Source organism: Rhinichthys klamathensis, unplaced genomic scaffold, assembly GCF_029890125.1.
Source record: "Rhinichthys klamathensis goyatoka isolate OS25496 unplaced genomic scaffold, OSU_Roscu_1.1 h1tg000401l_1, whole genome shotgun sequence".
Classification (NCBI taxonomy): domain Eukaryota; kingdom Metazoa; phylum Chordata; class Actinopteri; order Cypriniformes; family Leuciscidae; genus Rhinichthys; species Rhinichthys klamathensis.
Window position 1 is genome coordinate 1119784 of NW_026606902.1, and position 16213 is coordinate 1135996.

A 16213-nucleotide genomic window follows, 5' to 3' on the forward strand; every position below is an offset into this window, starting at 1 on the left:
CATATGAAAGTTTAATTTTTATCATTACATTATGGAAAATAATGAACTTTATCACAATATGCTAATTTTTTGAGAAGGACCTGTATAACCAAATACCTAAGACACGTTGATTCCTATAGGGCATGAAATGTGGTAGCATATTGTTTGGGATGTTGACTGATTTTCTTTTTTTTCTGGAAAATTAAACACAATCTACACAATTCATAACAATGTAGGCTAAACTGCAGAACTGGAAAAGGTTAAAAAAATTAATTTAATGATAACAGGGGAATCTAACATATCATTCTTTTGATTATCAATAATCTGCTTTACGTACACTTACGTACACTGCATGCTACCTTTTTCGTCACCAACTCCTGGGCTATTTACTCACCTATACAGGATAATAATGAACTGAGCAATGATGCATGTGGAGCAGTTCAGTATCCAGAGGTGGCACCCTGTGATCTCTTTGAGTCTGATCAATGTCAAACAAACAATAGCTAGTGTGATCCGATTTCAATGAACACACTCATGCATAAAACCCCAGTGCAGTGGGAGTCTGTGTGTGTGTGTGTTATGTGAGTAGTGAGATTAGTAGGCTATCAGAGGAAATATGGGTCACCATGGCAGGCAATATGGAGGTGTTGCTGGGGCAAACCACACAGATGTTAGCAAAGAGACTGCAGCGTTCAGCTGTTCTGAGTCCCTGAGGAAGTCTCAATCATCTGCTCCTGCTGCTCTGCTGTCACCAGGAACATAATGAGAGAGTCACACTTCTCTATACAGTAACTTTGAATTAACCGGTTTCATAAATAGTATGTATATTCAGGTTTTCTAATGCTATTTTTGTGCAACCATTTCAGTTACACATGAAATCAAATTTTTTTTTTGATGAGTTTGTTATCTACAAAAAACTGATAATGTGGGTCATTGTCAATCCAAAATATTTAAAAAGTCATATTGTAGTCAAATAATATGCGTGTTCGTTGGCCAGCTCATAGCTCCTGTACACGATTCCTAGCCTACAAACAAGATTGTCACAGATGATCTGTCTATCTTTTGTGCCTGCAGTGTGCAACATCATGGGCTGAGTAAAAATCTTCTTTATCCCTTAATTCAAATTTCTTTGCAGCAGCATGTCAAATTCCAATGCAAATGGAGCTGAAAAGGCTGTCCCACTTCATCTTCAGTCCATATTCAGAGTCCACAGACACGGTTTCCACAATCACAGAATGGAAGTGTAACAAAGACTCCCCAGGGTGTGGGATTCCATACCGCTGTCCTGGCTACAGTCTGGATAATGGTTAGGGATATTCTGAACTTCTAAAACTCCCCACACGATGTCGCTCTCTACACACCAGGATTTGCCCAGAAAGAGGGCCACATGTCGCTGAAGTGTGTCTTTCTTGTAGGCATTGATTGCAGTGGTTTGTTTTAGAGATTCAAAGGAAACAGTACATAATCTGCATCTATCTCTGTCTGTCTGTCTGTCTCGTCAGAATGTAGCATATTGGCAGGATTTGTCAGCAGTTTTCATTACATTGAAACCATTTATAGTCCTGAAATAGAACATAGGTCGAATTAAAGAATGATAAGAAATGGAAAAGTAAATAAAGGAAGGGAACAAGGAAAAAATAAAATAAAATAGGGCGAATTCACATATGGAATATACCACATTTAAAGTAGCCTATACATCTATTTATGGTTAGAAAAATAAAGAACATAAGAATATTTAAATAAAGAAATACAGGAAGAGAGTTTATTAAAACGGGATGTAACTAATATACACATGGTTGCCTATGCTTTATAAAATATTTGCTTCTGTCTAGCGTACTGACTGTACTACTACTTTATATGCTGCTGCTGTGTAATATTGTTGTGCAAGTTACCGGTGTATATGTATCGTATTATGCTTAAAAGGTTAAAATAACCTGCGATGCTGTGTGCTGTGAAGAGGAGAGAAGGGCACAAGCGGGGAGAGAGCAAGCGGGGAGAGCGAGAGAGAGGAGGGGGCATGCGCGTCACACGCTCGTGGGGGGAAATCAAGAGGGCGAAAACGGCTCGTGGACACAATGGATTTGCGAACCAATGGACTTTGCGTTGATTAAAGGACGGAGTCTTCGATGAACACGAGAAACAAGGTACGTTCAGTTTTTTTAGTAGAGCGCGGCACGTTGTATGTTGCGCTTTTCCTCGTTTTCTTTGATTCTAACGGTAGGAACCGTTATTTGGACGGTAGAGGATGCAGGAAGTCGAGGCATCATTGCAGAGAGAGAGAGCGAGAGCGGCCCGCTCCGCAGGGTCCTAATGTGATGTTTTGACAGGCTGCAACCTCAATCTCTTGACACTCCTTCAACACAATCAGCGGCGCAGAAAATATATATTTTACAGTTTACCATATTAATCAGCGATTTGGTTTGTCTTGCACACTAGGAACCTCTCGATCTAAGCGAAATTAAAACGACAGCTGATGTTTCGGCGCCTGAAGGCTGGTTGTTTCATGCTGCCAAGATAAGTAATCTACTGGCATCAGCAGCAGCATGGGATCACAACAAAGCCTGCCTGTCCATGCCAGTATGCATGGTATTTACCAAGGATTTGTGCACCGTTAAATATATATCAAATGACTTGAAATGGTCTCATGTTCTTGTGCCTCTGTTTACGGTTTCGTTCATGATCTGACTTCCTTTATCTGACAGAAAGATAAATTTGACGTCTACAGAGATCCAACCCTGTTGGAGCTGCGTTTTGTAACATGGTAGCTGCAGGCTTCTAGTTGGTAACGTTAATTTTCTTGTTCAAGCTGAAAATTTTCTCTAAAAACCAGTTCGGCCACTTTAAGATGGTTTGTTGCTGGTTTAAGATGGTCTGTCTAATCGCCATCTAGAAACGAGCTACCATGTTCCAAAGCACAGCTGCCAGTCTTATTTAAATACTGTTGTCTGCCAAAATGAATAGTTTATGTTTATGAAAACAATGAAAGCATTGATATTTGAGATGTGGGCTATAGTTGAAAGTACTTCTCAAAGAAATTACAGTAGGCCTACGGAAGTGTTTCGCATCAGTGCGTAAACCGTTTCCTTTACAGTCTTTGATATTGTTCATATTTGTATGTATTGGGCCTGTATTTATTTATTTACTTGTTTTTTTTATTTATTTAAAAGGTTCTAAATTAAAATTAGTCTTAAATCTTCATTTACTCCTGTTTTAGTGCAATTTTAAGTTAACTCTAAAACAAAGTAAGAGGTGTCTGAGAATGTGTCTTTTCTGGCTTTATGACCCTGGGGCATCTGTGTGGCCATGGGAGAGCTGTCAATGAATGCTAAAAAACACACATTATGGTACTAAACATGTAGGTGTTTGCAGTGAGCAGCTACTGTTTATGGTATGTGTGGCCCCTACTGAGTTGTAAAACATATGTTGGCATTTAAAACTACACTTAAAATGAATGAATGCCATTGCATTAGATGCAAAATATCAAACCAGGTCTCTTTCATCTTTACTTTATGTGAACTTTATGTTTGAACTTGAGTTCTGAGAACAGGCCTAGCATAATTTGTCTGCAGATGTCACTTGGTTTAATATTTTACATTTAAATGTTTTAATTTACCAGAGGCTTTTAATCCAAATCCACTTACAAATGAGAAAAAAACGTACAAATGACTTACAAAGCGATTTAGCCTAATTCATTCATCCCATAATTTTTAATCTAATAATACAATGAAGTTCACACATTTATAAGTGTGGATTTAGTGTTTAAAGGGCCACCCTTTATAGATTTATAATCTGATAAAATATGTCATTTATTTTTTGTCTTATTCATACTTTCTACTTTCTTCTCTTTTTTGGCTGATGATGGACTGATCCTGATGGCTGCCTCTACTTATTTATTCAACAAGGAGGAGAAGCAGAGGGCTATGCTGTTTCTACTTGTCTTTACTGCTGTTTGATTAACCATGATGAAGACTGAACCCCCATCTGCAGCCAGCGGCAGCACTAGCACCACCCTTGTAGCAAGAAGTGCATCGCCGCACAGGAATGCCTATGAGGCTGGAATTCAATCTCTCAAGCCGGTAAAAGATTCCAGTGCTGCTAATGGGGAGGATGGGAAACCTCGACCACAGGGCCGGGGCCGCAGGTACGGCTCCAATGTGCATCGCATCAAGAACATGTTCATGCAGATGGGTTCTCCCGGGGATGAAGAGGATCCGTCGAAGGCCAAAGCCCCAGACCAGACGATCCGACTGTCCCTTCCCAGAGCAAGCAGTCTAAATGAGAATGTGGATCACAGTGCACTGCTCAAACTCGGCGGGACTGTGTCAGAGCGGGTTAGCCGCTTCGATGGAAAGACTGATGGTAGCGGATCCCGTGGATCAACCACAGGCATCTCCAAGCTGCAGGAGACACGGAAGATATTTGAACAACGTCACATGCAGGAGAAGCAGGCAGCGACTAATCGAATCCTGTTAAAGAAAGAGCGGGCGTCAGGGTTCCAAGACAGTCGTCTGGACGTGGTGGTTCGCTTCAATGGCAGCACTGAGTCATTGGACAGGCTGGATGCAGGCGACTGTCCCGCAGATGCAGTGTCCCCTACGGTCAGCCAGCTGAGCGCAGTATTTGAAAGAGTAGACCAGCGTAACAACCTTCACCGACCATCCTCAACCTCCCCGCTGCCTTCTACCCCGGCCAAGGTGGAAGAAATCAACTCCAAAGTCACCACCAGAAAGGCACGAGCCTTCTCTCCAACAGAAAATCAAGAGGAGGGAGCTCAGCGCATTGACCAAGAAGCTGCACCTGGGAGTCCGAAGAGTAGAACAAGCATCCAACCTGGTGGACCCAATAGCAAACCATCCAAGGATGTGGCTTCTGACAGTGCTGGCACAGTTTTCGATACGTCCAGGTCAGAGGAGATCCAGAATGCATCAAGCAATGATTCCATACCAGGGGAGCATGCAGCACCGGATGCAGGGAGCAGACTGGTACAGGCGGATGTCCACGCCTCTCTGGAAAACGGGGAGGCCACCAGAAGCCATGAGCCCTCAGAACAAAGAGAGGAAATTGGACAGGTCTATGCTGAGGAGGAATCCCACAGAGAGGATATCTCAGAAGCAGATCTGGTGGACATCAGCGCATACAGCGGGATCGGAGAGGACTCTGGTGGAAGTCAGCTGGACGAAGATGAGGAGGCTGAGGAAGATGAAGCTTATGAACCAGAATCCAGCTCTTCAGAAATCCCTGGGTTGCCTGTAGAAGATGAACCACCCCCCAGCAGGAAGATTTGTTTCAGTACAAACCCCATCAAGGTAAGTGCCTAAAATGTGTGAAAGCAAGGACGCATTGTTTAATAAATTGAATGCATTCGCAATGCAGTGTACACCACCTTAAAAGCTTTGGGCACGGTTTCAATTGTAGGCTTTCTGGGGTAAATTATGATAGCTTGTAGCCACCATTTTTAATGAATAATGTGGATTGGCAGGGTTTGGATGGCTGCAGGAGTAGGAAATTAGAAGCTAGTCTTTGAAGATTGCATTTCTTTGGGGAATTACGCCTAAAAGTGTGTTTGTTATTGGTGTGACGCACAAGTAGTAGATGCCTTTGTCTCCTTAAATGTTCAGAAACAGATTCTCTATGAAGGGAGGACTGCTTCACTCACTGCTTGCAGAGTCACCTCCGGGCACCGTCAGCACTGTGATATAGCATACGCATGCCACTAGCCCTGCTGACGGCCCACTTCTGCTGGTTTAAGAGCTCTCTCTCGCTGGCTGTTTTCAGACTGCATGGTTAGTCAGGTGCTGCATGCTAAGTGTTCTTAGCATGAGAGTCACATGGTTGTGTTCCTCTGTTTTGGCGACTTTCACATCTGAATTTGTATTCTTGAGACAATGGCACATTCACATGATGACCAACACTATCAGAGCGCCATCGCTTCAAACTGTTCATGAGCTCAACAAAGGGATAAGTAGTGTTTTGCGCTTTAAGACATGCAACCGCTACCAGAACGGTCAGGTACTTTGCTCTTCAGGTGCTAGATTCACAGCATGGGAATGGCCAGCTCCGAGTGAAGGCATACCGAAGGCATGCTGAATCTAAAGTGAATACTGTGTGTAATCTCACTGACGTCAAGGGGATTTTATACCAGGGGGTTTGCCTTGTGTTGCAAAACTGTGGCTGTCACGGTCCCTTTTTGTTCCTAGTGTAGAGATAACATACTTTAAAGCAGAACAACGATAACTGCAGTAGCAAAAGAAATGCTTGAAATGTATAGCTTTTTTAACCTCATTTGACTGCATTTTGACCTTTTCATTGCAGATATTCAATAAAAATCAAGTTGGAACACCTGTAAACACCAGCTCTCCAAAGCCCGTTTGCTTGTCAAGTCTTAAACATTCTCCCTTTTTTCACCATCTTCCTCTTTTTCCTCTCCCTTTTTTCTCTCAGCTAGACTAAAAGCTCTTGTATCTGTTGATCACAGCCTCATTAGTCCCTTCTGCTCTGGTATCATTATTGATATATTAACCTAAAGAGGATCAGAGATCAGAGGGTACTGTTATGTAATATTTTTTTTGGAATACCTGCAATAGATAATACCTAGATACCTAAATATAAAATCATCTGTAAGCAAACAGTGCTAGACATTGTGATACTAACTTTACATTTCACAATTATTTGTTATCACTTTTAACTAACTGCTTCCAGTATCAATTTTAATGGATGAATGAAGTCAGTCTGACCACAGGTGTGGATGGTCACATCAACTATGAACATGTTCTATTAACATTTGACTACCAGAAAGTGTGAGTCTTCAAAGCTTATCAGTTGTTTAATATTTTCACATTTGTGAAATGTTCTGTCTGAATCTTTGTGCTAGCTAATGCACAGGCATTCATACATGTATAAAGTGTTTAAAGTGTCCAAATTTGGGACCACTGTATCTCACTCTGTCTGTGAGGGAAAGGAATGAAATATCTTTCTGAAACCATCCGTGTCCTATGTCTGCTGTTGCTTACATGTTAACATGTTACATGTTGTTGAATGTTTGCTTGCATGCCATGAATAGGCCTAGTCATTGTTCATTGTACCATCTGTATTCTCGTTGTTGGTTAGTGTTCACATCTAGTTCATAGAGTGGCCTTATTATTAAGTGTTTTGTGAGTCCAGAGTCGTGGACAGACTCTCTTATCCTCTCAAAGACAGGAAGAGCAACAGCAATTTTAGGGCAGGGAGGTGGTTAACCCAGAGCTGTTGGTAGAAGTCGACCTTACTTTTGGAGGTGATCTAAGACTGGTACCAGTTCATTTCAGGAGTGAGAAGCTCTGGGTTTAGATGCGATCAGATCCTAAAACAGTGTAGAAAGTGAAAGGTTTAATTTATACATAACTTTAGGTGGGAAGAAAATCAGTACAGAGGAAGTGATATTCAAGTTTGCTAGTCTCTGATTAATATTAGCCTATGGTGCATAGACAAATGACGTAATTCCCCTTTAAGACATACACTATAAATTCAATGTTACTTGGCATTTCTTTGTAATTATTTGTGAAATATACTAGCAATTTCTGAATGAAAATTGTTTACTATAGTTTTTTTTTTTTTTTTTGTAAATCCTACACGTTTCATTGTACTACAGTTTGCAACTACCCTACATCAAAGTATACAGGTCAGTTTTTCAGGAAGAAGAAATGCCAGAACAGTAATCCACCACAGTGTAACATTGCACTTATGTGTTGCTGTTTAACAGCAGGAATAAACTTGTATTTGGACTCTGTCTGATTGTCTCAGCTGGCATATGTGTGCTTTAGCAGCTCACAACCTCAACACATTGTGTCCATTCCTGCTGCTAAAAATAGTTGCGTTCTCTTCACTTTCACATAATCCAGAAAGTCGCACTCCCTTGGCCCTGCACTACAGGTGGTGATGGAGCTGAAGGTAGCACTGATTCCAGACAATAACACAGGGAATTATAGAGCTGTGTGTTGTCGTTGCCTTGCTGAATGTGGCCGTTATTATCAGGCTGCAGCAGGAAACTGACAAAAAAAGGAAATGCTGCCTTAAAGGGGCAGTGCAGGTTTTTTTAATGAGAGACTGAAACCCATTGATGCATCCGTTTGGTGACTCCTGCACAGAGGGATGTTGAGTTGCTTTTGTTAGAGCCAAACTATGGCTAAACGAATCTAGCATCATAGCTTAAAACGCCATTTTTGTTCTCGTGGCAGAACTGATGCATCATTCCACGGTATCTGAAGAATGATATCAAAAGCTGCTGGGTAATCAATAGGGCTGAGCTACAGTATACAGTATGTCACATATTTACAATACATTTTTTGGTTTTATAATTTGAATCATCATCAGTGAGTATTTGAATCATAATTTAAATGCTTTAAAATTATTCAATAATAATGTTTTGGTGCATTTGAATAAAAATGATTAATAACAATGCTGAAACCATCTTGAAAACGTTTTTTTTTTTTTTTTTTTTTTTACTTCTTTCATTAAAAGATTTAATCCCTTTAAGGAATTTCAGTCAGTGTTATTTTAGTTTTATTTATTTACTTTTATTGTTTTTATAAATATATAGAATTAGCTTTTATTTTATGTTTTGTTAGTCGTGTGCTTTGTCATTTTTAATATCATTAGTAAATTTTTTTTATAACTTTTTACACTAAAGTGTAAAAATCTTTATTCTTTATTCCGCATTCCGCTCCTTGCCTGTGGAATGCGCTCCCAGACCACCTTAGGGCCCCACAAACAGTTGACAATTTTAAAAAAGGACTAAAAACTCATCTTTTTACACAGGCTTATTTTAATAACTAACGTTTGTTTTTAGTCCCGCCGTTTGACATGTTGTGTTTTTAGTCTTTATTGTATTGTTTACTTTAATTTTTTTATTATGTTTTATTGTAGCACTTTGAGATTTGGGTCAAATGTAAAGTGCTTTACAAATAAAATTTATTATTATTATTATTAAAGTGCAAATAGCCCACCTTGTTGGTAGAGGCTATACACTAACTCCGCCCACTTACGTCTGGTTGAGCCAGACAAAATTACAGAAGATGCTGGCTGACAACATTAGCAATAGAGTAGGGGTAAAGGGGTGTTGCAGAAAGTTTTGACGCAAATCGTACCGAGTTCGAATCCGCCTTATGCTCTATTTCCTTTTCCCATCACATATCAAATCGGAAAGGCATTTATTTTCAATTAAAATGAGGAAAATATTTGAAAAGTGAAAATAAAGTGTCTAACGTGTGTTTAATAATAGAGTGTTTATCGGTTAGGCTTAGGTTTAGGGAGGGCTTTATTGTCCAAATAAGGCGACATCCATTTAATAATTGTAATAAATATAATCATTTACACTCCATTTTATTTTTGCATACCGTTTAATGTACAACAACACTGAGGTGCAAATAGTATCTGCCACCATTTATAAGTATAAATAGCATCTAACTAATATTTATACTTAATAGTTTTATTTTTTCATAGTGTAAATAGAATCTATCACTATCTTCATTGTGTAAATATCATATTGCTAAAATGCAGCTATTTTCAGTTCACTTAGTGTAAATAGAATCTATTGCTATTTAAACAGCGTAAATAGCAGCTATCGCTATTTATACTTAGTGTAAATAGCCGCTGCCTTATTCACAATTAGTAATTTTAGTTCTTTAATTTGAAATCAAATAACATTTATATTTTATTTTATTTCAATTAACAAAATGCTTTTAATAGTTTTTGTTAACAATAATAACACTGTTTTCAGTACAAATACATAAAGACTGAATATAATCAAAAGGCTGAAAAATATAGAATTTTCTTGTTTAGCTACAGTATCGCTCAGCCCTATATGAAGTCTAAATGCACGTTACATTGGCATATTAGAAACATCCAGCATGATGTACATCCTGTACATGAGTTGTTTATATGTCATTTGTCTGTTTTAGCCCTTGAGGTTACCAAACAGGACAGTTAGTTTGCCAGAATAACCTCCAACCTTCCGAACGCTGATATATTGCGATCCACTCGTGTCGTGTACATTGAGAAAGACAGACAGAGACATTGTTAGGCAAGCTGAATAATATACTGAAAAACGGGGTGGACTGTTTAAATCCTATAGAGGGCCTTTGGCTAGCTTTTAGGTGAGGTTATTGATTGATGTATGGCCTCATTTTATTAAACAGTTCTTGCTGCCCATCCCCTCAGTCAGTGGGTGGCTACTGCACACAGTCAGATCGAGGACGTACGATCTGTGGGCAAAAGGCTGTCAAACGTGCAGTTATATAGTAAAGACCCTATGAAATACGTCAATTGCCATGGTGATTAAGGACCTCTTCATGTTCCTACCATTTTCTGGTTGTTTTTCTTTGTTAGGAGACGAGAGCATTAACAAAAGCTTGTTTGTAGCTTTCGGTGACTGAACAGAACACCAAGACTTTTTGCAGTGGAAGCTGTTTTCTTTAATGTTTTTTCTCTCTCTCTTTTCTTTCTTTTTTTTTTTTGTCTGGCATTTAAAACAGTTTACAATGATTCTTAGGGAAAAAATAGGGGCTTAAGTACAAGGCAGACTTGGTCAGCTATTTTGAGAATGATGTGACATGATTATTCAACATTTGTAGCTGAAGATGGGATCAAAAAGGGAGAAGAATGTAAGAAATTATGTGATATGGATCACTGTTTTAAAGCATTTTTACTACAGCTCATTGAATCATAGTAGCCTATTCAAAAGGAATCCTTTTGCATTTCAGATTATGAATGATTGTATTGATGTGTTTAACGCCTCCAGGCCAAACCCAGACACCATATTTGATATTTACAAGCCTTCCGGTGTAAAATGAGGTTAGACTGCTGGATCATATGTTGAACAGCAGTCAGGCAAATATGAATTGATGGCCAATATTCAAATCTGACTTTAATTAAAGAATTAAAGGTTAGCCAGTATCCAGATGTGCACTTGATTGGATGTGACAAAGACAACTTTGTCATTGATGGTTTATATTTTCAGCATGTTGGTATAGATTCAAGCCAACTTCTAGTACTTTTGTGAAGGAGTTAGGACGACATTTATCAGGGTTTTATTATCATTTGCATTGCACCGTGTTGTGCTGCAGTAGCAACTGATTACATGTAATCTGGATAATGAAGTAATTGTAAATAATGAAGTACTTGTAATTAGATTATATTACATTTTAAAATGGTTGTAATCAGACTACTACAGTTACTTTATTGATTAGCCTTCATATTATTCACATTCTTTCACAAACCAAATTCAATGTGATAAACGAGTTAGGTCAAAAGTAATCAAAAAGTAGTCCGATTATATCACCTGAAATGTGTAGTGTAATGGATTACATTACTTTCTAATTTGTATCATGTAGTTTGGAATCAGCAAAAGGCTACAATTGGCAAGTAATCTATCAGCACTGGCTGCAGTAGCTATATAATGCATGCATACATGTGCATGACACATTAAGAGATCAACACTTAACCTCAAAGCATTGGTAACAGATCTCAAAGCATTGGCGTCAAATCAGGGAAAATCTGTCGTTTCCTCCATTGATTTTCTCTCTCTAGTCTGATTGATTCTTTCTGGTGTTTCTCAGTGGCCTGTCGTCAGTTATTTTTGCTCCTGGGGAGAGATGGACTGGCTACAAAAGGAGGTTAGAGGTGCTTCTGTCTTGTCAGATGTCTTTTAAAATGTCCTCTTGCTCAAAGACAATATTCAGCTGGCCTCACATGCTGTGAGCCATTAAGTGATGATGTTTATCTTTTTATGATAGAGCTCTGCATTCTGCATCAGCTTTGCCATCTTAAAAACCTCGTTCATTTAGGCTGGCAAAGATTGTCTTGGTATGAGACGTACATTAAAATAGCTTTATTGGATGACTAACAAAGAGGTATCAGATTGCATAATAGTTATAATAATGGACTGTGCAAAAGGTCTCTCTGTAGCTCTGTTTGCTATGATGACAAATATGATGACAAATTACTGTATATGCCATTATGCCTTTAAACTGATACTGATTTAGTGATATAAAGCATTATTGGTTTTTATAACCAATACTTTACTGATTAACATTTACCTTTATTTATTTAGATAATAAGCTAATAGCGTTTATCCAAAGCAACTTACAAATGAGGTGCATCACAAGCAATTTATCATAAGAGCAATATTTGCAGTACACAATGCCAAGTTTTTATTATAAAGATTTGCACACGAACTAAAGCAAAAGTAATGCAGAAACCATTTTTAAAAAAAATCTGCTTTAGACAAGCTGAGGTTAATTAATAATAATTACGCTGTAAAATATTTATAATATTGGGCTAATAATATGATGCCATTATATTTGTATACAGTAATGTCACATAAACAATGCACAATGTGAAAGCACAATAAGCCTCTAACTAGTCATTAAGCAAATATTTGTATCCAAAGTGACTTGTTAGTAGACTAATGCCGAGTTCAGACTGCACGATTTTCAAAATAATCGGGTCCAGGGTTTCCGTTGTCCGGTAATTACCGGACATTGGCCGGAAAAAAAATGAAATGTCTGCCAAAATTAAATCTCTCCGGTCAAATTGTCCGATTAAAATTGCGTAATAATCCCGCCCTCTTAACACAATATGAATTTGAGAATAAGCCTAAAATGTATAAAGCAAAAATACACCGACCTTTGGCTATGTTATAGGAACAGGCTCTACCGTTAGAAAGTTATTAAACCACATCGCATGCTGCATTTCAAATAAAGCGCACGCCGCTGTAATATAGATCTAAACAACAAACGATTGAGTGAGACGTTTCAAATATGGCCAGGTCCATTGATATTATTGATAAAGTTGATAAATTGATAAAGTTGACGATGCAGACTCGCCATCTTCGCAGTAGTGAACGCGCCTATAGAGAGAAGTGTGCACGCGCCGACGCCTCCGTGTCCTGATTAGCCTATTAGCCTATATTGTCCACTATATTTGCTTCTTATTTATTAATCCAGTCAAATTTGTTGATGAAACATTGATTAAAATTAATATACAATTTATACAAAACGAAATTTTCAAGCAAAAATAAAATTCGAAGATCGCTGGGTTGATTATTATTCGAAAATCGCACCCCTTCACCACATGCACGCACACATGCATTAGGCTACACCCCAGAGCATGTGAGCAAAGCAGAGCGGTGTGACGCTTATTATAAGTAAAAAAATATATATATAAGTTTCATATTTATAAAAAATATAATGTTATTATTTTTTTATTTCATCTACCGGTATGTTGATTAGGCTATATGAAAAGGGAACCGCATGAGATGAGTAAGATAGGATCATAAGAGGACCAATAGGCCTATCGGAAAACATTTGGAATTGGTCAGACATGATTTTGACCAGTTATTTAGTTTTGTTTTGTAGAAACCCTTTCTTTAAAGTTTATTTCGTTTTGTATAAATTGTATCTCCATTTTAATCAATGTTTCATCAACAAATTTGCCTGGAATCTGGATTAATAAATAATAATTTATTCATATGAAGTGTGCATTTCTCTCTCTAGGCGCGTTCACTACTGCGAAGAAGGTGTCGAGTCTGCATCGTCAACTTTATCAATTTATCAGCAATTTAAATGTTTCATGCATAATCATTACTTTCGCCGGTTCTTTGTGGCAAGCTTTATTTCAGGTGTTGCGTGATATCTCTGCGCCCAAGTAGCAGTGCTTCGCCTGTGTAGAGTCTCCGCAACGGTGATAGATTGAAACGCGCGTCCGAGTGAAGATTGCGCAACTCGCGCAGCGCGTCGTGCATGCAACTGATAGCAGTGGACACGAGCGCTCAGCTTGATTTAAAAAAAACAACTGATTTTAGCGCTAGATCTCTTATTTAATAGCGAACTAAATGAATGAGTCATTTTTTTAAGTTATATAGCCTGCCTCCAGTTTTCCTCAACTTGACTAATTAAGAGGTGATATTTGACCGGGCGGCATATCATCAAAATGTCCGTTTAACGAAACCTCTGCCGGTCACTTTGACCGGCACCATTTTTTTCTAGCGGAAACTCTGATCGGGTCACTGTTGTTTTCACACTCCATGACTATCTGGGGAAACATTCAGTTGCTGCTGTGTTCACACTGCACGATGGATCGGCGACAGGAGGTTTCACACTGCATGACTTTACAAAAGAAAGAATCGCTGACAACTTCTGCCTGGTCTGCAAACTACGTTTCACAACCAAACAAACGCGAGAAGTGATAAGGAAATAACGGAAGATCACGCGTGCGTGAAATTTTAATAACTGAATTTGTTATTAAAAATGATAAATGGGTTCTCGCGCGACACTGAATTTGTTATTAAAAATGATAAATGGGGGTAAATAAATAATTTTGCAAATGTCCTGCTGTTGCTGCTGGTCATGCAAATGTTTGTGCTTTGTTTCTGTTTGTTTATAATTGTAAATATAGGCCTATCTATTAAAATACTGATATTCTGGTCTATAACTCCTCCTCCTCCTCCCTGTATCTTGCTCTCTCATTGGCTGTCGGTCATCGCCGATGTCGTTTTCAGTCAGAACACATTCACACAGCAGGATTGTGAATCGGCGACAGGTCCAGATATTTAGCCTGCCAAATATCTCACGGGCGTCGGCGACTCGTCGGCGATTCTCTCAGATTGCGTCTTTGCTCATTCACACTGCGTGATTGTCACTCGCGTGAACGAGCACCGATTTGCCTGTGATTTCGGGCATTTGGCGATTTCTCAAAACCAATCGTGGCTAAAATCGTGCAGTCTGAACTCGGCATTACTGTATTATAATGACAAGAGTTTTGGTAAACATCACATTGCTGATCTTAAATCATTCAGTTTTCAGCTCAGAACTTTAACCATTAGGTCAGACCTTTGCAGTCACTGTCTTTCCTAGTGTAAAAATTCTGCGCATAAGCAAGCTTAATACAACAATGTAACATAATCGCTTAGTAGTGCTTACTAAAGGCATTTGTGTTTGTTGTTGCTTGCTTTAGTCAACCTAAGCTCTGAAACAAAACTATGTGGTTTGACACTTATTTCAGCTGTAATTTCATCATAATTATCTCCGATGTTTTCAGTATGGATGGAATGTGTCCCACTCTGAGTCTGAGCTCTCTTTGTTATGGAGCAGCAAAACAAGTGGATGAAGCACTGGCCAGTATCTTTTTTTATTCGTTTAGGACATTAACTAGATAGAAGCAGCATTCTTTTGGTGGTGTTTTGACTGAGGTGAGTGGGACGGAGTTATTTGTGTTGTTTGAGAGTCAAAGTCTTTGTCTTTCTTGGTCTTTAATGCACCTTTAGCCACTTCTAGTTCCTGGGTAAGAAATGCCAGCCGTGGCAGCAAGCAGCTTTTTTTCCCCTCTGTGTGGGAGAGCAGAACGTCGGCCCTTGGATAACTCACAGGGAGTCTGTTGTAGAAAGGTTGCCAGGGTCACGCTGGAATGCCCAACGCACTCGTTTATTTCTTTCATTCTTTCTTGTTGCTGCCGTTTCTCTTTAGCAGTCTTCTTCTTCGAGCGCTTGCTGTCTGGAGAGAGAGAAACGGGCCACACTGAAGCCTCTGTTCTCCACTTCTCCATCGCTCTCACATTATATTACACAGCCCTTTTCCGTTAATACTCTCTCTATTAAGCTCTTACACATGTGCCTTCCAAAGAAGTTTGTAATATCTGCAGAAAGCTGTCTGCAATCCTAATCGTATCAATTGACAATGAACAGATTCTGTGACTTTTGCTCACAGAATCCGTTTAGCTGTAACAAGCTGCAGGGCCTAACAGGACCATGTTAACCAGCCAAACTTTGCCCTCCTCCTTTTTAAAGGGGTCATAAAAGAGCTCAACGTACTAGAAAAACATACTGGAACTCAAAACGTCCTCCCCAGTCCAACTCGCTCTGAACTTTAGCAACCACAGCGTTTCTCATCAGCCAAAGTGTCACAGTTGGCAACTGTGACACTTTGGCTGATGAGAAACGCCTTAGTATGTATTTTACATTTTACATAAGATCCCTGGGCATTTCAGTCCGATGCATAAAACTGTTAAGTGCAGATTGTTTTGTGAATTCATCACATTGTAATGTGGAATTTTGAAGAGGATGTAGGGGTTAAATTATATTAGACATGAAAGCACTGTAGCTGGAGCACAGACAGTGTTATTGGGAATTTTGTATGTGATTTGGGCGCTTAAAGGGGCAGTAGCACAAAATGTTTAAAAAATATTTGTCGTTTTTACAGAGAAA

General features: G+C 39.0%; 1 protein-coding gene across 1 annotated transcript in view; it reads left to right on the forward strand.

The window, feature by feature from the left end:
• Nucleotides 1-1985: 1985 nt before the first annotated feature.
• Nucleotides 1986-16213, forward strand: part of ppp1r9ba (protein phosphatase 1, regulatory subunit 9Ba) — a 44208-nt gene continuing 29980 nt past the window's right edge. The window contains exons 1-2 of the mRNA XM_056234635.1: nucleotides 1986-2123; nucleotides 3882-5285. Of these exons, the coding sequence (XP_056090610.1) occupies nucleotides 3939-5285 (1347 nt within the window). The 5' untranslated portion in view covers nucleotides 1986-2123; nucleotides 3882-3938. The remainder of the gene's footprint in view (nucleotides 2124-3881; nucleotides 5286-16213) is intronic.